At 35.0% G+C, this 23099-nt stretch overlaps 1 protein-coding gene across 7 annotated transcripts in view; it reads left to right on the top strand.

The window, feature by feature from the left end:
* Window positions 1–23099, top strand: part of NIPBL (NIPBL cohesin loading factor) — a 157964-nt gene that overhangs the window by 88426 nt on the left and 46439 nt on the right. For 4 of the 7 annotated variants that reach the window (XM_030236653.2, XM_030236655.2, XM_030236652.2 and 1 more), the window contains one exon: window positions 11438–12958. The exons of 2 other annotated variants lie outside the window; for them this stretch is intronic. In XM_030236653.2, the coding sequence (XP_030092513.1) occupies window positions 11438–12958 (1521 nt within the window). Of the gene's footprint in view, window positions 1–8948; window positions 9196–11437; window positions 12959–23099 lie in introns of those variants that run through there. One more of the 7 variants, XM_030236656.2, reaches the window with a different exon arrangement.

The raw sequence follows: 23099 nt of genomic DNA, 5'->3' as shown, positions 1-23099 counted from the left end.
CTGTTGTTAACTGGTTTGAAGGTCTTTGGTTTCAGATGTGGTTTATGAATTAGATAGTAATAATTTACCATAAGTATTTTTCAGAATCTTCCTCTGCACCAAGTTTAACTTCTGAGAAAAAAATATGTTTTGTAATGTAATCCTAATTTATTAGATACTGTCAAGTAAAGTCTTGCAGAATGGAAAATTCTGATTTTAGAAGTTCATAGGTGAAAATGGTCCATGTAGACATAGTTGCATGGAATGAATTTACATACAGTTTGTAGACATACTTGCATGGAATGAATTTACACAAAGTTTGGGTCTTTAACAGCAGAAGGGGTGCAAATTTTCTCCCTATTCAAAGTGGTTTTCACTTTTTTTAGTGATGCCTGAGTGATGAAAGGAATAGATAATTTGTGCATATTTGTGTGCGTGTGTGTATGTGTGTGTGTGTTTGTAAACATGGTTGCAGTATTAAAAGGTTTAACTTCTAAGATGTTTCTTATTTAGTAATTAAATATTTTCAGCAAAAACTGTTTATGAATATAAGGAGAAAAGGTATGCTCACTTCAAAAGAGATCTCTACTGATCTCTTCTGTCTTTAATTTAATGAGATGGGGAATTTGTTTATTTGCTTAAATCTCTTCCATTAATTTTAAATTTATTGTTGGAGAGCTTGTGGTTTGTAGCCTAATAGTTCAAAAGCCACATTTATGTCCACACATTTAAAATAGAATCTATACCATGTTTTGCCTGAGAAGCAGCTGAAAAAAATGCACAGCAGCATTCAAACGGTTTGATCAAAACTAAAAATATGCTTTCTGTTTTGTTTTGGCTTTCAGAAAATGTTGACCATTAGTTGTAAAGTTTGTTTATGATAATTACACATCTGTGATCAGAACCTTGATTTGTTTGTTTTGGGGAAAGGAGTGATTTTTATACACTGTTCACCGCTGGTCAGTAACCATCTTCCCAAATACAGATTTTGACCTTATGGTTCCCCTTACTTGCATCCTCTGGTAGGTCTCAGATCTCCCCGAGTTCCTACAATTGCTATAAATCAGGTACAAGAGTTGCTGTCCTATACTGGGACAGATTATCACTATTTATTCACTTGTGCTGAGTTGCCCCTATGATAGTCAGCAGCGCTTTTCACTTTTTCACTCTGGCTCTTGAGGTTTCAGCCTTAACTGCATAGTGTTTAGTAGAAAGATTTTAGCAGTCTTCGAACAGATTTCCTGAAGATATTGCCTTGGAGAAATATAGTTCTTATTTTTTTGGTAATGATTTGCCATTGCTTCTAAATTTATGCTACATCTAGAATCTGGTACATTCTGGGATTGTTAGAGCTGTTTGATTTTGTGAGGCTGCAAGAGGCAGCATCTTCTATTGTTCCTGCACGAATATGTCTGCTAGAAACATATTGAATAACTTTTAAATATGTTATTCATTTCTGCAAAGCTGCATAGTGTATTTATACAAAAGCCTGGAATTTGTGCCTTTTTGTACATGTACTGTAACTTCAGATCACATTATGTCAGGAAGAGAGTGTGGATGTAGTAAGTGCATGGTCTAATTAGAGTGAGAGTGCATAGAGCCAGCTGATGCTTTACAATAGCAAGTGTCCCTTTAGAGGACTTGCTAGTGCATACTAAAACATGCATGAAAGCTTCTTTGCTGCTTTTGTAACAGAGGCATGGGAATGCATATTACAGCCATACTGTGTTTTCTATGTATACTCACACCGATTTCTATAAATTACTTTCAGTAAACTGGTACTCAAGAGTTTTGATAGTGGATTAGTGGTCTCTTCTGTCCTTTGTTTTAGACACGAAGTTTCCACAGTTCTATACTCCATCACAGATTTTCAAATGCTTTCTTTTTAACAGTAAGGTTTTGGTTGCACAGGACATGTTTTTCTGAGTCTAATAGCAGGTAGTGTAGAAGAGTTTATGTCGGAGAAGCAGCAGGGATTTTGGGTAGATTTTTCTTGCTAAAAATTATACACCTTGTCTAAGGTAATGGTGAGGTCTGGGGCTTTTTTTGAATGCTGAGGTCCTTTTACTATATTTGGTACTGGTGGTAAATGGGGATTGGCACCTTGTGGTACTTATATTACTTTCTGTAACAAATCATTGTTTCTAACAAAGCTGTTAAAATGTTCAGCTTCCAGCAAACAAAGTCTCTCAAAGTGGGAAACAGTCTGAGTTTCAGAAGAGGAACTAACACAGGGTTTTGCAGAAGTGCCTTCTTCTTTGAAAAGCAGCTTATCTTTTTGAAATCTGGCTTTCATGCTTTTGCTTTATGAAAAGGAATCTTTAGTGCAGAAATCACTAATTCCGAATCTGACAAATTTGAGCTGCTGTATGTCAGATATTCATAAGGAGTGACTTTATAACATAGACTTCCTTCCTCATATCCGAGTGCTTTTTGTAGCTATGTTTTTATCATTCTATCCTTTTTGGCTGCTTAACTCTTGGATTAAGTGGAGTGTGTCCTCTTCATATAACATGATAGAGAGGTGCAAACTTTAACAAGTTGGTTCATCCTTGTCCTCTGTGAAGAAGGGCAGGAGTTCATCTCCTCTTTCTACTTTATTCTCAAGAAAGTCTCTCTATTGATTAATTTAACAAGTAATTTTTCTGTATCTGTTAGTGAAAGATGATTTTGAAGATCTAGGCATTTGGCACCAAATGCCAAATGGTGCCAAATGCCTAATACATCTCTTATATTTAATAGCTTCAGTACTGCTAAATAGTCCATGGAACATGGCATAACTCATGTCTTCAGTTTCCGTTGCTCCCCTCACAATGGCCTTTATACCCTCATCAGATAAAATATGTTAATCAATACTAGATCATATCTTCTCTTTTGAAAGAATGTGTAGTATTACAGATAGATCTAGCTATTATTTATCAAGACTCAGATTATCTGAGTTGGAAAAAAAGTGATTCAAAAGGGATTTTAGAGAAGTGGATTGACTTTTTCCATAATGATCGACAGGTAAACCATGCTGTGCTCTGGTTACATTGTGATATTTTGATGATATAATTTCTTCAGAAAGGTAGTGAAACTTAATTCACACTTTCTTCTCTTCTAACTGATGACAGTAGTCGCACTTCCTGTACTACTTGGTGCAGTTGAAGGCTTTTGGAACAATTAGAGGTCTATATTCTGAACCAGTTTTGTTCCCTTAAATGAAATTGTGCTTTGTTCACATTATGAAGTTGACTACTCCAAGAAACTACAGGAAATCCTAGTAAGTTTTAGAAATTGTCCTAGGAATTTCAGTTGTTCTCAGGCATCTTTTTTTCTTTTGGGATAATTTTCATTTTGGTAAACTCAGTTCTTTGCATTGCCTTGTACTTTTCCACTGTTCAGGTACAAGTTACTTATTTTGTATGTAGTTAAGTAGTTCAAAGTTAGTCCATCACTTTTAGACTAAATCTTTCCTAGAACATTACAATAAATTCTTCTTCTTTTTCAAGATTTAGACCTGCTACAGAATTTGTTTGCAGATACAAAGTTTATACATCAAGATCTTTCATGCTTTTTCAAAACCTCCAAATACTGGGAAACAAAAATGTTTAACAGACTAATGCTAAAAGGAGCTTGGAGTCTTTTACTGACACGAAAAAGAGAAGATAACCTTGAAAACTGCATAAAATTCCAGAAAGTAAACCATCTTTTTCAGATACTCTCTTGCAAATTGATTTAGCTTTTTTATTTTATTCAGAGTTGCTACATTTTAATCTGAGCTCTTCCATACACAGGACTGTGTAGTTAGTTTTAGACTTCTTCAAAGATACTTTTGTATAATACAGCTGTTTTAACAGATTGAGGACTTCTGCTTGTAAAAAGCAGAAGTTTGTTTTCTAGCATTTGTGAGAGAGTAATCAAATCATTAACCATTTCATTAGGAGGCTAATATTTTTTTAAATGTAAAAGCATTCAAAATTTTTTTTTAATGAGACCAACCAACTTGTATATGTGTGTTTTCCCTATATATTTTACCCATGAGGATCCAATTTACCCGCTTCTTTGGAATCTTATTGTGGATTCTTTGAATTAGGAAGAAGTGAAGCTGTAATAACTTTATTTGCAATAATTGGATCAGTTAGGGGGCATTTGGCTGCCTGCTTTGGGCCCTTCTTTTTTTGGTTCATTCCAAGCCCTTAGCAGCAGAGACACACATCCCAAGAGTGTGAATCTGCCGGAGCAAAACTCTCAAAACTACAGTTATAGGTAAGTAACCTTTTTCTCTTACGTTTTAAGTTCTTACCCAGCTACTCTCCCTTTCTCCCCATTACCCATCTCCCCCATAAAATTCCCTAAAGAGGATACTAATAGAAGAATACTATTAAGAATGAATAGTTTGTTGATGTCTAATTTTATGTAGTTAAAAATATGTTGTAGGGGGCTGATTTCCTTAAAAATGGAGCTACAAGTAGTAATTTGTATAGTAATCTTGCAGATTACAGTCATTAATACCTGTAAAGAAGGTGAAGAGATAGATTGTTAGAGATAAATGAGTGTCTGTATAGTAGAATGTGAGACTTAGGTATTGTGTGTTTTGTGTATTCAAGCTTTCATTAGGTCTGCGTTTTGTAGTGTGATGTAATGGATTAAACTGCCACCTTATATAGCTCTTCCAGAAAAACACAGCTTTGCAGCCTCCAAGTCCTATAAAAGACAGATTTTGTGTTTGTGTGTGTTCAGACATGTTTTAAGAAAAGTAAGGGGAAGAAATTCCTGTTCTGTTAGAGGAATTGCAATGAAATGTTGCCATGTTTACACCTATCCATGAAAAGTTACTTCCTTTTACAGTTTTTATAGAGATTAATACACTTTACAAATGAAAAATATTTTTAAAAAAGGTAGGATCGTATAATTTAATAGCATTTTTATTTGTGCTCATATGTAAAATGAAATCAAAATTCCTCTATTTATACCGGATTGTGCTTTACATATGGTAGTGCAGGAAACTGCTCTTGTAAGAAGGTGTAGAAAATAACTAAACTATAGCAGTTTAGCAAGAGACCTTCTTTGTTTCAGCCTACACTGCAAACTAAGGCTAGAAAATTCAATATAAATTGCATGTAATGTAATCCTTGATTGTACCTGTTGGATGAGAGGATTTATGATACCATTAACCCAATAATGACTTACATTCTGGGACAGACATTTCTTTATAATGAATTTAAATCTTGATAAAGAAATGGCGCAAGTAGTTAATAAACCCTATTAAGAGCTTAAGCCCGGTATTTCTGTAGTTCACAGTCAGTAAATTCATGGTGACATTAACTTAAGAAGAAACAATATTTCTTTTTCATTGTCATGGAGTATAAATGTTAATCTAGTTAATTGATGATATTTTTGAGTACAAGGCAGAACGAAATCAGCAGCTGGAAGGGAGAAGGGAAAGTCACTGTTTATTTCTAAAGTTTTCTGTCTATACCAATGAATTAAAATCTAATTGGATAAAGTTAGCCATGATGCTTAAAAGTTTTCATTCTGATGTTAGCGTGTTGCATTTTTCTTGTGGAATGCTACACTGGGTATTTCTAACAAAGTGCACTTGAGGTTTTGCTCAGATATTTTGAGTTTACAAAACTGTAATTTTGTGCAAAATCACATGGGTAAAACCTAGTGTTTATGCTGAAAAACCTATCTCATAAATAAACTAAAGTCATATGGTTTGTGAAAGCAATATTAAATTCAGGGAGCTTAAGTCAGAGTTTCCAGTCTCTAAAGAAATGTAGATATTTGATTATACTTTTCTACAGTTCAATTCTTCTGTTATTTGCTGGTCTAGCATTTCCTTTTTATTACTATAATTGACAGAGAATAGTGAGCAACCAGACATCCTTAAGTAGAAAAATTCCTAAGACACTATGATGATTGTGTTATTGCTATATTTAAGAAAACAATCAAAACTTCTGAATCCTAATTTTGATAAAGTCTACTGCACTTTAAGGCATGTCAGGGATCGCCATAGCCTTTTTGTGTTTTAAACTGAGTGAGTTTAGACATCATTCTGATGGGGTTTCCTTTTTGGTCAATGACCAGAAATTTGATGAAATCTTTTAACTGGCCACGAAAGAGTAGCAGGTGTTTATCTTCTGAGTCTTCCAAGTCTGTTCCTTTGAACTGCAGAAGCTGAAAGTCCTTTGGTCTCTTCAGAGATTTTTGGAATTATGTACCATTCTATAAAGCTTCTTATACGAGGTTCATGACTGTACTTTCTTTATTTCTTCTGTAAAGGAGGAAGTAGAGGGAATAAAATCTTCACCCTGTTTTGGCTGTATCTCTCCTTCAAGGGGAAGAGCTAGTAGTGTGGAAATCTCTTCTGCTGCAGGGAAGGGTTTTGTTGGTTGTTCAATTCCTTTTTTCATTTGGCATAAGACTTTGAGGGGAAGTCAGATGGGAGCAAATTCTTACGGATTGTGCGTACATGAGGGAGCAGTAAAGAATGGATATTTGTCCTAACTCCACTGATACAACTGAAGTAATTTAAAAGATTCCTTGTATACAGATTAGATTCTTGTGGTCTACAGTGCACTGTAGGGAGGGACAGGGCACTTAGTTTCAAAGAGATCTGTGAAAAATAACTAAGAAAAGGAAACAGTTGACAGTAGACATGTTTGTTATTTGAACATTTAGCTATGTGTCATATGTCGAAAATTTCTAATCTTGATTGCTAGCTTAAATAAGATAAGTTTATAGTTGGCCCCTGTCTGACTTGTCTCTGATGTTGTTAAAAAATAAGAGGTTTGACAATATGTAATAACCTCTTAGGACTAGAATATTTGAGTTAAATTTGTTAACTTGTGATATAATTAAATAAGTGCTATTTCAAATGAGTGGAAGCACACCCTAGTATTCTCTGATATGAGAAGAGTTAAAGGTTTAAAACTGTGAAACTCTTAAAGGTTATCCTTTACAAAAACAAAATTTATACATTCAATCACCATTTAAATGGTTCATCTAGAATTCAGCATAAGAGGATCAATCTTTTTTGTGTCCATGAAGAGGAGAATATTCACAAATAACCATTTTGAATATCAAGTTTTCCACTGAGTCCTTTGCAGGGTGTAAAATGGGGAAGCAAAAATTTATCTGTATTAATAGAAGGAAGTGTTACCATTCTACTAAAAAGAAGCTTAGCAACCATGCTTATGTTTATTGTTTAGACTTGTTACCTTTTCATAGATACTTACAAAAGGCCTGTTTTCAATTGATAGACCAAGCAGTTCTAGTACTGAGTATCATCCAATTATACTCAGTTGTTTAAAGAGTTTGTTCTGGCATTTAAGACAATCATCAGGTTTGCAAGGAAGCAGTAATATAGAGGGTTTCAGTGCTAATGGTATCTTCACCGTTGCTTTGGAAAGATTCCAGGGTGAGTAAAAGAATAGAGATACATTTATAATACAGCTCTCCTCATCCACCTGCTGCTTCTAACACTTCCTCAGCTTCCAAGCATATCTCCTTTTCAGGATAAATGTTCTTCAAATCACAATTGACTTGTAGTTTCAGCAGAAATGTATCTCATGATGTCTGTGGTTATTTCAGTGCAATGTGGTTCTTTGCAGAAAGGTTCCACAGTAATTAATTAATTAAATTCTAAATCTTAAAGTACTCATAACTTTGATATGCAGATATTTCCAAAGGTGAAGGCCATAACCTCTTCTCCAGGAATGCTCTTCATAAGAGGATTGGTGGGATATTACCACTTGGAAATCCAGCTGATTTTTTTCCCATGTCAAACTTGTCGTTCCAGTAATGTTTTGTTTCTTGTGCCATGGTGAATAATTTCATTTGATAGAGTACCTCTACTATTTTTTAGTATAGTGTAGTTTATGACCTTTCTTTGAGTTCCAAAGTACTGCCTTTTAGTGAGCATGTTGCAAGGTAAAGAGAACATTCTTATGAATTTGCTAGGTCAAAAAGATTCATACAAAGAGTAACTATTCTCTGAACTACCATAAATAACCAGAAAAAATATAGGTATATTTTGAGTATATCTACAACCTCAGAGAGAGGTGGATGGATGAATGAATAATTGTTTTGAAAAGAATCTGAAAACAACGAACTAGGATACCCAATCATTAATATAGTCAGAAAGCTCTTCTGTAACTTAATACATATTCCTTTTACTATGAAAACTGTTACAAAGACAGAAGCAAAAACATCCTGATCACACTTTTCTGGACTAAAGAGATTGTGAGCCAATATATTTGGAACTGCAACAAGTTTCAGATCTAGGTCTGTAAGATTTCAAAGACATTAGATTGATAGTTTGGTGAAGTCCCAGATCCAAGTATTTTCCCCCCCCAAAAAAATACTACTGTCTCTGAAATGATACCTTGAAGGATATGAAGTATATTTCAATGGATATTGGAAAAATTCATCTGTTCATTTTGGGACTTGTGACTTAACGAAGCTATATGCGAACTTGTGTATATTCAACTGAAAAAGAGAAGATCTGAAGACATCTGCTTTTAGAAGTTCACTACTCTCTTCCCACCTCACTGATTCTAATTCTTGTATAGCTGAAAGTGAGTTCAAGATTTTATGAAGCCCTCAGAATCCAATGGTATGTTTCAGCTTTCAAATTTTTGTAGCTATTAAGTCAACTTAAACAGTTTTTGTACTTATTCAATGGAGTTTTTTCATTATGCTTTATGAAGGCAGTGGTACTGTGTATTTTTTGCTGTGGTTCAACTGGATATTTTCTTATACTTAGGACAGCTTTTTTAGTCCTAGATCCAGAATTCTCACAGAGGAAAAGTAGTAATCATTGAGTCTAGTTTTGAGGCTCACTTTCAAGATGTACTGGAAATAAGAAGAAATCTGTGGGTGATCTATAACTCTGTCTGCAATCACATTTCCATCTAAGAAAATAAAACTATGAAGGTGTCCCTTTCTTCTCAGGCAAGATGTCAAGTTACTAAAACATCAATAATCTAATGTCAAGATAAATGAAGAATGTGCATCAGAAGAGCTGTATATTTAGAGGGAATATGTGTATCAAGTTGTGATGTGATCATCTACTTATGTGTTCTCAACTTACAATTTGACATTTTGGATGATGAAGAGCAGCAGCGTGTTGAGCCTGGTCACTTACAGAAGTCCAAGCAAGAAAATTGGCCCTACTTGAATTGTTTTGGTTGTTTGTTCTTGGTGCCTTCAGCATGAGGGCTCTGAAAGGTGAGTTTTGGTTGATCCAGCTACAGCTGTCTAAGGCAACACAGCTTGTGGCCATCTGCTCCTGTAATAGGCATAGGCGAGGAAAGCATTTTCTTGCTTAAAGCTGAACCACTCAGCCAGCCTGGTAGGTTAATGCTAATCACCTTCATGAGTGGCTTATGGTGATCCATTAGACAGTAGTTATGGAAATACAAATGTGTTTTCCCTTCTACTACAGATGATAACTTCGGTTAAAGAAATGGAGCAGATAATGAATAACAGTAACGTCTTAAAGACTACTGTTAGATCCACCATCAGGGCTTTTCAGGACTTTTTCAGTGTGCCTGGCATTTCTGGACTAAAATGACGAGGCTGACCAACTTTGTCATAAGAACACAAGTTTCTGAACTTAGATTTCAAAATGTAAAGGGTTTTAATTGAGCAGTAAGGTAACGATATGTGTGGATGTATGTATATTTGTTCTAATCCACAGGGAAGAAAAATTCGTCTATAAGTCCTCATATGAATCCAGCAGTTTCTGTAGCAGAGAAAAAGCAAAAATCTCCATGCTAAAAAGCTGCATCTTTGATTTGGAAAATTTATTTTGCCTCACATGTCTATCATAAAGTTGGCATTCATTCCTACAGGCTTCTGTTGAGCTTTGCAAAATTCTTCATTTGCAGTTGATCAGTTTCTGCATGGAGTTTATTGTATCTGTCTTTACTGTCTTCCAGCCATTAAATCTTGCACAAAATTTTTGAGTTTTAGAAAGTTAGAGGTATCCAAATAGATTTAAGGATGAAAATGATGGGGAAAAAAGCCTGTTCATATCTCTGGATTTGACCATGTTATTGTGGCCTAATTTTAATTTTGGAGGTGATCTTCAAAGTATTTCTAAATAAGAATCTTCTAAAAATTTACAAGAAATTAGAATTCATATGTTGATTCTGGTTTACAGTTCCAGAGGACTGTGTGTGTTTTTTCATTTACATTTATTTCCCTATTTCTTGATTGTATCCTCCTTACTGTTCATTCACCTACTCTGAGCAGGAGAGCTGGTTCATTGCATCTGGTGATAAGGCACCACAAACCTAGGCACAAAGTACGGTATTTTTCATGCTTTGCATTTGTGGTCTAGGCATTTTGGCAATGTTTAGTAATTCCTTAGATTTACAGTCATATTCCCTGATTACAGAGAAAGTAATTTTTTTTTGACAAATTATGCAGTGGTAGTTGAGAAATGTGAATAAAAGCTTTAGTGCACGTAGAGCATCTAGTTTGCATGGCAGAAATTATTTTTAGTTTAGAGTTCTGTGTTGGCAATATAGATGGGTTGTAGTTTTATATGGGTAGAAAATACTCTTTTGGATACATCCATGTGCTACTCATTTCTATGAATTCTACCAAATTACAGGTGGTTGACTTAATTTTTCTGTATTCTGCTCTTAATGTTTTTTAGTGTAAACTGAAAGGCTTATTGCAGAGTCAGGTTCTTGACAGAAAATTTTCACTATACTTAGTGTTTCATCTATAGAAAACATTATGATTGCAAAGAGAAAATTACTCAAGTTTTCAAGTGTGTAGTGGTCCCCCACCTAATATGCATGTGTTAAGGTAGAGACTCCAACCCTTGATTTACTGTTTTGTTTCAAAGAGAAACATGGAGGGGTGGAATAGTTACTTTATCAGTTTTGTTCCTTGTTTGTGTGTTCCCTGACTAAAATGTGTGTGAAGTCCAGCTGATCCACTGAACCAAGTAGGGAAAACCTCTGTCATAATCATTGCAGATCCTTGCTTAGTACTTGTGTAACAAAGCAGGTTGGATCTGCAGAAGGTATCTTCTATAGTAGTATTCCTCAAAAACTAGTTGTGGAGCTGCACCTTAACTTTGACTTTTCAGACTTCTGCTTCAAGTTTAATTGAGTTTGGGGTTTTTTGGTCCTTATGTATTGCAGCTGCTTTATTAGGTGGTTCACTTGGGAATTATACCGGACCTTTGATTTCATATGTTTTGAGGGAGGATTTTTTTAATGATTAGCTGACATTTGCGGGAAACGGACAATGGATGATATGGTCTGAATACATGAAAAAGTGTTAGTTAGAGAAGTCCTGTTCTTGCTTTTAAATTCAGTGGATTTTGTTTTGTGTGCACATCCATGCTGTGGAGGATTCATTATGGGAGTGGAAGGGAGTGGACATTCTTTCTTGAATTTTTATCAGTTTTTGTATATAATTTGTGGTTTTTTTCTCTTTTAACTTGCAGATAAGCCTCTAAAGAAGCGAAAACAAGAAAACAAACCACCAGAGGCTGGAGGTGCTACTGGAGGAAATAGAACAGCTTCTCAGGAGACAGGTTCTGCAGGAAATGGGGCACGGCCAGCACTGATGGTTAGTATTGATCTGCAGCAAGCAGGAAGAGCAGACTCTCAGGCAACAGTAACTCAGGATTTGGACGCCATCAAAAAACCTGAAGAAATTAGGCAGTATAATGACGGATTTATGTGTGTTCCCCAAGAAGACACTGTTGGAGTTCTTAAATTTAAACCTGAAAACCATCCAGAAATTTTTAGGAAAAAGTCAGACTTTGAAAGTCAAAAGACAGATATCCAGCAAAATGAAAACAGACAAATGGAATTCCAGCAAAATGAGAGCAGACGGTTGGAAAGTAAATACAATGAGAGCAAGCAGTTAGAAGTGAAACATGAAAGCAGACAAATGGAAATGAAACAAAATGAGAACAGACAGACAGAATTGAAACAAAATGAGAGCAGGCAAATGGAGATGAAACAAAATGAGGGAAAACAAAATAATGGCAAACAGGAAATACGGCAAAGGCCAGAAACACCAAAACAGAAGAGTGAAGGCAGACCTGAAACACCAAAACAGAAGAGTGAAGGAAGGCCTGAAACACCTAAACACAAACACGATAATAGGAGGGACTCCAGTAAACCTTTGTCAGACAAGAAAATCGAAATATCTAGGCACAAACTGGATGTGAAATCTGATCCTTCAAGGATGAAACCTGAAAGTCGACCTGATCCAACAAAACCAAGGCCTGATGGGCGCTCAGTTTCTGATACACCAAGGCGTGACCATGACAGCCTTAAACAAAGATCTGAGGACAGGGGGGAGTCAGAGAGATACAGAGGAGATCCATCCAAGATCAGAAGGCCTGAATATTTGAGATCCTCAAACAAAAACGAACATGATTCTAAGCATGGTATTAAATCTGATGGTTCAAAACCTGAGAAATTTGAAAGGAAATATAGGCATGAGTCTGGTGATTCAAGGTTTTCTTCTGGGGATCAGAAATCAAGGCCTGACAGCCCTCGTATTAAACAGGAAGGTAAAGGGGATTCTAGTAAATCAAGACCTGATAAACCTGGTTTTAAGTCACCAAACAGCAAGGATGAACGAAGGACAGATGGTAATAAGAGTAAAGTAGATAGTAATAAGGCACATGGTGACAATAAAGCAGAGTTTCCCAGTTATTTGTTGGGGGCGAGATCTGGCGCATTGAAACATTTTGTCATTCCAAAAATCAAGCGTGATAAAGATGGCAATGTTACTCAGGAGTCAAGGAAAACTGAATTTAGAGGTGAACATAAGGACAAAGTAGAGAAGATTGGGCTAGTTGAAGATCTAAATAAAGGAGCTAAGCCTGTAGTTGTCCTTCAAAAGCTTTCTTTGGATGACGTGCAGAAATTTATTAAGGACAGAGAAGATAAATCAAGGGGCTCTTGTTTTAAACCTAACAAGAACAAGTCATCCAAACCTAATAAAGGTAAGATTGTTTTTATATTAATTGCATTGTATCTTTTACACTTGAGTTTTGCAGACTTTCTACTTCTGCTGCTAGAAATTAAATGCAAACATTTGATAGTTTATATGCTTGCTTCTATGTTGAGAAATAAAGTGAAACTAGTCTAAGGACTTGATATTATCAGAAATCTTGCTAGAAATGTACCTGAAATTATTTATTAATTTACTTCAGTACAAGTACTTAATCTTGCAACACTGGTCTTACAATGTACTTCCGCTGTATTAGTTTTATCTGGTAATTTATCTGGTGAAATGTATCTGTCGTGTGTATAATTTTACCTGGTTTCGGTGTGTCTGTATAAAGGACTGCCACTACTGTAAATATTGCAGCTGGAATGATGCAAAATACTAAGTATGCAAGCCCTAAGATTCTTCTCGTATTTACTTTGAAGTTAAATGGTTTTTTCCAAAGCATGTTTTTACTTTGAAGTTAAATGTTTTTTTCCAAAGCATGGTGGTAGTAAGAACATAGTTGAAAAGTCTCACCTACCTCTTTAACGCTGTAGACAAAAATCAGTTGAGGAGTCTCCATACTTGAGACTTTGTGACAGCAGCTTAGAAAAATGATTGGTCTGTAGGAGACTTCTTACATCATTGTCTCTAGTGTCTGTTATATGCAGGAAGAAGAAAGCTGAACAATTAGCTGGTATTTTGAAATTAGTAATATGGGCAGGAAATAATTTAGCATAGCTTGTAGGTTTGATATTTAACTGATTGTCTCTTTTGCAGATTTAACACTTTTAAAAATAAGATCCGTTTTTTTTTCTTGGTACTTTCATTTTGGCTTCTTTGGTTTCAGACTGAATAGATCATTTCATACTGTGAAAGCAGTATTACTAACTGGTTGGATTTCCTTTTTTTAACATTTAACTTTAAAGAATTTAAATTTCTTATATAGTCATGTTTAGAGAGTTGTCATGTCTTAAAATAGACTGATAAAAGCCAGAGGAGAGGTTTACAACTGTATGCAGGATGATGTATAAATCCATTTCCAGGTGTATAATGAATTCAAGATTAAAACATTTTGTAACATAGCTAATCTGGTAAGAAATTATGTAGAAATCATCTTCATGAATGTATGACTATTTTATGTGCACTTGTAAAGAGGTGTTTTCTGTATCAATAATTTCTTGTGCTATGCCTGTTTTCTATCTACTAACCAGTTTATATTAACTCTAAAAAGCCTTAATAATAATTTGTCGTGTATTTTACATATTTGTAAAATATTAGCCTCCTTGTTAGGGATTTCTCTTTGTCCTGGAAATAAGAACATTATCCCTGTCCCTTTTTGAAGTTCAAAAGAGGCAAAGTTTCAATTACTAATAATAGGTATCTACAGTTAGCCATAAAATTATGATATTTTTATTCTCAGTTTAATCTGAAGCTTTCAGATGAAACCCTTATGTCCTTGGTAGGAAATGCTAAATTTCTGGTGGTACTGAAGTTTAGTCTCAGTAGGATAGATTTTGAATTTGCACATTTTTATGTGCAGAAAGCCAGTTACTTGCAAGTCTTCTGAGCAATAGGCAGTGCATGTATGCTTTCAAAAATGTTTCTGAATTACTTTTTCTTGTAGTCTGTATTTTATGTGGTTATGTATGTAGAATGCTTTAGTAATGTGTAAAGGTTTTCATGACTTTTGGTATGATTCTAGTAGCTGTCAGAGATGAGCAATGCATTGATTTTAAAATTAGTTTTATAATTTCTCTACAATGTTTTTCTGCTTTTTTTTTTCTTTCTGAAGTCATAATTTTCTTGCATTTCTTGAACTTTTAAGTAACTTGGGACATGTTTTACAGGGAAAAAATTGCTTGAATCTGATACCAGTCTTTTTGCAGTTGTATTTGGAATAAGGTTTTTACAATGATACTAGAAAAAGGTTTCATGAAAAGAATAATGTAACTATTTTTATCTTCTAAATCATGTTTTGAGTGTTCAGCTGGCAGATTTTGGAGAAAGTGTCTTTGAACTGCAGATTTTTGATGTGTAAATTTAGTTCTGTATTTTTTTTTTCTGGTAGCTTACTTCCTAGAACACATGCTAATTTACCAGGTGAATTCCAGTGTTTAAAAGATACAAATTTTATAAAGTTATCCCTCTTCATAAGGCAAAGTCTATTTGTCAACAGCTAACTGATGTAGATGTATTTATGCCGCTGACATGTTCTCAATCCAGTTGAAATAGTGTTCGCAGTTTAACTTGGTGCCATTTTTAGTTATAAACTTTTTAATACACTAAGAACTGTAATTTTCATAAATCTTCTTTTAGTTCATCCTATACTACTTGGTAGCTTATAGTAATTCTTTTCCAGTGTTGCCTTTTAGCATCATTATTCAACTTCTCACATGCCTCTTATTCCATGTAGCTTAGTATATTTTACTTTCTCTTATTTCATTACCCTTGTATCTCTTGTCCCTTCTTTTTTGCTTTCTCATCCATCCCTCCCTCAAGAAAATGTCTTCTCCTGGCTTTGTCATGTACAACATCATTGCTAGAATTTATCTGAAAAGCAGATTAAAATAGGATTGTTCAGCTAGTTCAAAACACCATTTAGTTAGTGTTCTGTCTTAAGGAGCTAATTACCATTCATTACAAAACTCAATAAAATTGACTCACATTAAGTTACAATTAATTCTTTGCAAACTGAAAGTCTGTACAACTTTTTGCATTGTTTTAGCAAATTTTAAATTTTAAAATCGTGCCTTTATTTGTATTGAACTTCAAAAAGACAAGGTAATATTGTCACCAAATTTTATAGACATGTTTGAAATCATGTTACGAACGGGACGGATAGCCACAGTATGTGACCCTTAATATTAAAGCAATCCAAGAGTCCCTTTTGGCGTTTACAAGGAAAAAGTAATTTTTCTCTCTTCCCTGATCTTTGAGCATTTTTATGAAAGATTCAGTGTATCTCAGAAGAAAATTACTATGATTTTTTTCATAGTATTTTTGTTACAGGGTCTTGTGGTGAAATCTTGTGGCCAGTTTTGTCCAGGTCAGAATGAACTGTGACATTTTCTTTGTCTGATTTTAACATCTGTTAATGTCTTTTATCTTGGTTTTAATGCAAATATATGTTGTTGTGGTACCCATGAAACTTTTCCCTTTAAGCTTATGCCTGCAATGAGGAGGTCATGTTTGCTGTACTTTCTTTTCAGAGCTTCAGTGGACACCTTCTCTGCTGCTTTTTTAGAGCTATGCTGATCAGCTATGTTGGGATGGGAGCTGTTAGTAGCTTCATGGTTACTTCATTCTGAACAGGACAAATTTTCCTTTTTTAAGTATAAGTAATGAGAGAAACTGTAACTATCTGTGCAAGATATCTGAGTAGGTTTATAATATGTTTGAAGGATTGTCTTTGCAAAACAAGTGTCTTTTGGATCTTCCTATATCACCTAAAGGGGTTTGTTGTTTTAAGGGGAAAAAAATTCTGATCTGAATGCAATGCCTCCATTGTGTAGATTTAATTATCTTCGCAACACAAAGCTGAAGACATAAGGTTTTGTTGCTCACTACAAGTCTTCCTAAAATATACTATGTTTCCTGCTGCTCTGATCTGAAATTTGAGTAAAGACTTGACATTTCTTTGAAGGTGCTTTTCATACATACTCTTTAAAGGATCAGCTAAAAATCTTACTGCTTAATCATCTTCATGTCGTTAATACAACACTTCTGGATTCTTCTGTGTTCTGTGCTTACATGGTTTGTTTGGGGGTTTTGGTTTGTTTGGGGTTTTTTTTACTTCCAGGTGACTTTTTCAGAGCCTGTAGTAACTCTGATTTAGTGTTTGTGTAACATGACAGTCTGTCTTTGGGTTCTAGAATTGTTGGAAATAGTTTCACTTGGGAAACAGCAATCAATTATCTTCTAGTAGTGATAAGAAATGGAGTATTTCAGGATGAAAAGCTGTATCCAGATTGTGTGGCCTCAGCTGAGTGAACTTGTTATGCCTCTCACTGATTTCTAGTTAGTGTAGCCCAACTACTTAAAGGTACATAATGGTACAGATGAAAATTGTGGGCAGAAAGGAAGTACCACTTCTAAACCTTGTTTAATTCCTACATGTACAGGAATTCTCTAAGGGCAGAATTGGGTTATGAATGTTAACACATCAAATTTTAGAGTTCACACTAATTTGTTTCCAAAATAACAATTTCTTAATGCTGGGACAGACACAAAATCAGAGGGGGCCACAAGGAAATAACTGGAGTAAAAACATACTAACTGGGGAAAGGAAAAATTTGAAACTCAGCTTGCATCCCATAAAATTGTGCTTTTCTAAAGGTTAGCATTGTGAAAAATCCTCAGTTCCATATATCTTGAATTTGAAATCACTGTCCTGAAGTTCCTGGTAGCAATTGCATTTGCATGTGTCAAGGCCAGAGTAATAACCTGCTGACCGTCTTGCTATGGATGCAGCACCAGGTGGATCTGTAGAAAATTATGACACATTTCAGAGGGAAAAAAGTACTGTATTTCAGCATTTACAGCAGAAAATTTATGACTCTTCTTGGCTCAAACATTTAAACCTTCTTGAAACTAAAATTTAATTGTAATTATAGAAAAACAGTTATGACTTTCATAAGAGTTCTCCAGTCTATCAGTTTTTTCTCTCTTCTGGTGTATTAATAATCACCTCCTCTCATCTTGACTAGGCTAGAAGAGGGACTGGCTTACCCTTGTGCCATTAGAAGTATTTCAAGATACTTGTTGGGTTTGCAGAGGATCCACTTTAATATGCACTTCGTTCATTGAGCCCTGATTATTTGGGGTTTTTTCCTGTATTAAAAGGTTCACATTTTGAAAAATATTCCAAGCATTGTTTAGGAAAAAGTCTAAACTATATATAACTTGTTAGAGTCTAGGAAGATGTGATTTCTCCAACGTACTTGCACTGGAATGGTTTTGCTTCTATTTGCAGGGAATTTTAAGGTATGGTATGTCTGCCCCATTCCAGAAGGTAGCTGGGATTTGTGTGGGCATTATATGTACTCTCTGGGGCCTTCATTTTTGGTGCTAGTTTTTCAAAAGTAGGTGTTAGATAAGCTGGTATTGGTACATAGCAGGAATCAGTCACTGCACACTGGAGTAATTCCTTATGTTGATGTATTACTGGAAATAGAGGTGACATTTTCAGCACAGAGCCTTGCCTGGTGGCTGCCTTCCTGCTGTTTGTTTCCTACTTTAGACTTTGCTACTAAGGTAAATATTTTCATTCTTGCTCCTACAGTATTTTTCTGGATAGGAAGAGTGAACTTCAGGTATGTCACATTGAATTCTTAGCAGCAACACTGAATTTGACCCAACCCACCAATTTCATTATACTTTGATTTGTCTGAAATATGATGTTTTGTCTGCAGATTTAGGAGTGCATTGTCTAATTAGTTCATTTTTTAAAAATTACTTTGGCAAATGTAAGTGATATACGTTTATTACCTAATTTGTCAGAACAATTTCTTGAAAGTCCAAAACTGCTCTTGGTTCATGGACATGGACACTTGATTGAGTTCCTCTTGATTCTGGGAATAGCTATGGCTATTTTGTGCAAATAATTTTTGCAGCAATGCATTGCAATGTGTAAAGGTGGCCCAGCAATTTGCCTGATGTCAATGACAGTTGGCAATGCAGACTTGTTCATATGTCTATGGATCTAAAGGTGGATATTAATCTTGGCTTATGTTCAGGGATATGTGCTTGAATTTTTTGGCTTCAATTTTCTACTAGCCAAAGGATAAATTTGACTAAATACAAATACCAAAAAGCCTCATATTTGCTTCTGGCGCGTTAACTTTTCTGTTGCTCAGCGTGGTCAACTGTTTTAGGTGACCCTTTTCATGTAAGAAAATTTAAACTATTTACTTAAAAATTTGGAGTTTATTTTTTGCTCTGTGGGAATACTACCAGCAAACAGAAAAAAAGAGTATGAAACCTTTTTTGTCTTTCAAATTGCTGAACTGTTGTTTTTCTTAAATAACTTTTCTTTAAATATACATTCTGTTTATTTATCTTCAGAGCTATTTTCCTATACTATTTTATATTTGAAGCTAAAACATCAGCAATCTTTTGTTGTTGTTCATTATGTAATTGTTATCTTGAAGAAGCAAAACTAGTAGCTTCATGCAATATTTTCAGTGATAAGGACTGAGAATATTTCTACGCAATAGTAAGAAAAATAAGCAAGTCTCAATTGATGTGCCTAGAGATAAGATGTAAAATAATGGTTTGTGTTTGCTTATTCTCTGCAAAGGTTTTGGTTGTATTATATTCCTTATATACAAAGTTTTGTTTTATAAGAAGAGAAATTCTGAATAATCTGATTTTATTTAATTAAGGTCTTGTGTCTCAGGCTCAGTAAGCAATCAGAATACATGGCTGGAAAAATAAATTAGTCATAAATTTCAGATCCCAAACATTAATCATTATAGGGTCAACAAATGGTTTGGCTAGAAATTATCTTAAAGATCATCTCATTTCAACCCCCTGCCATGGGCAGGGACACCTTTCACAGGATCAGGTTGCTCAGAACCCCATCCAGCATGGCCTTGAACACTTGCCAGGGGTGGGGCACCCACAATCTTTCTGGGCAATTTGTTCCAGTACCTCACCACCCTCTCAGTAAAGAACTTCTTTCCAACATCTAAACTAAGTCTCTCCTGTTTTGTTTTAAAACTGTTCCCCCTTGTCTTATTGCTATCTGGCAGTGTAAAAAGCCACCCTCCCTCTTTTTTTGTAAGCCCCTTTTGAGTACTGAAGGGAGTTATAATAGAAGCATATTAACAGATAATTGCATGCTGGGTTTTGCAACTGTACAAAATATCTTAACTTCTTAAAACAATAAATTGAGTTGGCCTACATTTCAATGCATATGTTCAAAAGCAATGACAGCAAAATTCAAAAGCACCCCCCAACACTGATTCATAAAAGCAAGGGAGTTTGTGCAGCATAATATTTATTTCAATTGCTAGCCTTGCTTCTTTTTATTCTGAGTACTACTTTATTTTTTGTACAGCATCTTGGAAAGCTAAACTGCTCTAGCCTCCTTTTATCAATTTCTATATAGACAAAAAGTCAGCAATAAGGCCAGCAGTAAGTTCCTACAGTACTCATGTACCTTGAGAACATCATTGATGCCAATCTAAATGTGAGTTCTCTTGGCATCTTGGGAGAGAGTGTGTTGGATGTATTCCCTGCTCTCTTCCTGGGTATTTCAGAGTTCCCTTTTGAAATATTTTCCCTCCTTCTAAAAATGTTTATTTCTTCTCAGAGTATTTTGTACTATTGTACAATTCTTTTTGAATCTATGTTTCTTAGCTATGATTAATTATGACCTCTGTTGTATCATGGAATTGGTCTGTTGCCATGTCCAGATCCTTTTCTGACCAGCCAGTCTGGGTCCTGTCTTTCAAGGCCAGAGCTAAGGACTGGAGTGAAAGCAGGGAGTCTGAAACTCCTTTTTTTTAATGCTAAGAGCCTTTTCTTTGTGCTACTGTTGGGGCAGATGAGGAAGAATTGTTTTAAAAAATATGTTAGAGCAGGTTCTATGAAATGTAGGACATACTTCTCCCTAACATTGCCTTTCTTCATCCTGCTAAATTGATTGAAGCAGAGAATTCCTGTGTGTGCAGCCCCTTGAGTGGTGGTGAGGGCATCTCAGTCTCCACCCTTTTTCTGGCATGAGTGTATGTGAGGTGAGCTCTGGAGTCATCACTTCATATATGTAGTCAAAAGATAAGGGTAGGGCATCTTTTGATGGGTTATAGAGGGGTTATATCCTTAGGTACAATAGAGGGTTACGTCCTTTTGGATACAACCTGTAGGATGTAGCTGTATACCCTTCCATAAGCTTTACAGCAGGAAAGGAGAGAGGGAGAGAGGAAAGAGTGTAAATGTCCTATTCAGTTTGTTTTCACCAGTATTCATTTGATTATGTGTTTTTCAGCTGAAGATAGGGTATTGAGATAAAAGTGGAACTTCCATCATATGAGCATTTATGTCCTCCTCAAAACTTAAATTCACCTATAAAAGTTACTGGGATTTCCCATTCTGTCCCTGAAACTGTTTAGGGCACAAAATTATTTTGACAAGTGTGAAGCTGGTGGGCAGCAGACTTCTCACCAGGCACTCACTGCATCACATAAAGAACACATTGGAGCATTTTAAGGGAGAGCCTGGTGGAAGTGATGTCATTAAATTTGCACACTTGAGAAAGAATCAAAGATTTTTCAGCTTTAACCAGCGACATCTTTATGAGCTTGTAGGCACTCATGTGGCCATTTGCATTCCAGTGCCTGAATGCTATGCTGTAACAATAGTTAGCTATTTTAGAAGGGTGTTTATTTTCTAAACAGCTTATAACATGGGGAAGTACTTCTGTCCTTTCTTTTTTTTTTTCTTTTAGTTCCTTATCTAAAACTCAACTATATCTGCTGAGAATTTGCTGTAGATTTAACCTTTGAGTATCTGCATTTTTAGCTACAGTGACATGGCTGTTCAACAAGATAGTGGCACTCTTCTTATAGTATAAGGATATTTTATTTCATTGGTTGAGCTAATCCAGAAAGAAACTGCTTTCCTTCCTGCATGTATATGCCTAACATAAGACAAAAGTTAGACTGTATGCTTCTCTTTGAAAAGGGAGGAATATCCTTTATCAAATGCTCAGAGAAGATATTTAAGGAAGGTGAGTTTAGTTTCTGTAAAATAATAACAAGACTGGATACATTAGTCATCAGCAAAATAAGAAAAGTTCAGTGCCAGGTAATGTCTTTTGTAACAAAAGAGGAGCAAGAAAAGAGCAAAATTGAGCTGCAGTCAGTAGGTGTTTTTTTAATGTCCAAATGACGATGAGTGACAGTTCTCTAGTATAGAAATTCGGTGGTTGGACTTCAATTTCTAAATGCTGAGAAATGGGAAGATTGATATCCTCACCCCAAAGAGGTGGCATTATTCCCTTCTCAGACCCTTGTGTGTTCTTTCATATAATTTCTTCATAGTTAGAAAAGGTGCATTTTAAAATCAAAGTATAGAGAGAGATTACAAATATGAATTTACTTTAATTGCAGTTTTGCAGAAACAGAAATACATGGAATATTTATAGAAGAATATGGAATATTTATAGAAGAATATGGAATTTTTAAATTTCCGTGGAATATTTGTGTTAATATTTGTATTAACTATCTCATGGTTATGAAAACAGCAATTCAGAGTTTAGATTTCTAAGGGTATTTTAATCTTGGTGGCTCATAGTTCACAAGAAATTTTACCAAGATCTGATCTGAACCATGCAGTTATCTTCCATAGTTTGGAAAGGAGAGGTAAATCATTCAATAGAAAATAAGAGTTTATTCGTGTTGGATTTGATTTCATGACAGGAACAACCTCTCTGATCCAGGAAAGCTCACCTAACCATCAGTAAGAATCATCCACTTTCCATAGGTGCTTGTTTGAAGTTGTTACATCAAGCCAGGTGAAACTAATATGAACACAGATTGTTAAGTCAAAAAATAATTGTGCGGCCCATATTGAATGGACCCAGCAAAAGTCCATAGAGATGTTACCTTTTTTTTAATGTTTAACTTCTCTTGAAGGATGAACTACTGGGATCAGGAAGATCTACTTGACTTGTAAAGTCAATGCAAAGTGATACTGGATCCTCCTAAACATAACACATGCCTAAATGTTAGCTAAAGCTGTTTTACAAAGTTACAGCTGCAAAGCACAATACTGAACTGTGAATCAGATCTGCTCTTTTCCATTAGTTTTTTAAGCCATATGTGGAGAATGGAAATACTATATAAATAGTATTAAGATATATAGTAATGGGATATATATACACTATATTACTATATATACTATATTACTAGATATACTACATTACTATATATATGTGTATGTATACTATATATAGTAATACGATATATAAATATCCTCTAGATATTTATAGAAATTTTTCTACTATACACAGTAAAACCCTCTGAAAATCTTCCCAGACTATAATAAGAAGTGAGACTGGGCTTCCAGATTAATTAATTTCTCACTGAGATTCCTTTAACTGTGTTATATTTCGTAAAGAAATGCTTTGTGAGAAAACATGTTATCTT

The sequence above is a fragment of the Serinus canaria genome, chromosome Z (genome assembly GCF_022539315.1).
Source record: "Serinus canaria isolate serCan28SL12 chromosome Z, serCan2020, whole genome shotgun sequence".
Lineage (NCBI taxonomy): Eukaryota > Metazoa > Chordata > Aves > Passeriformes > Fringillidae > Serinus > Serinus canaria.
Note: the sequence above shows the minus strand (reverse complement) of the source record. Positions and strands in the feature narration are given on the sequence as shown.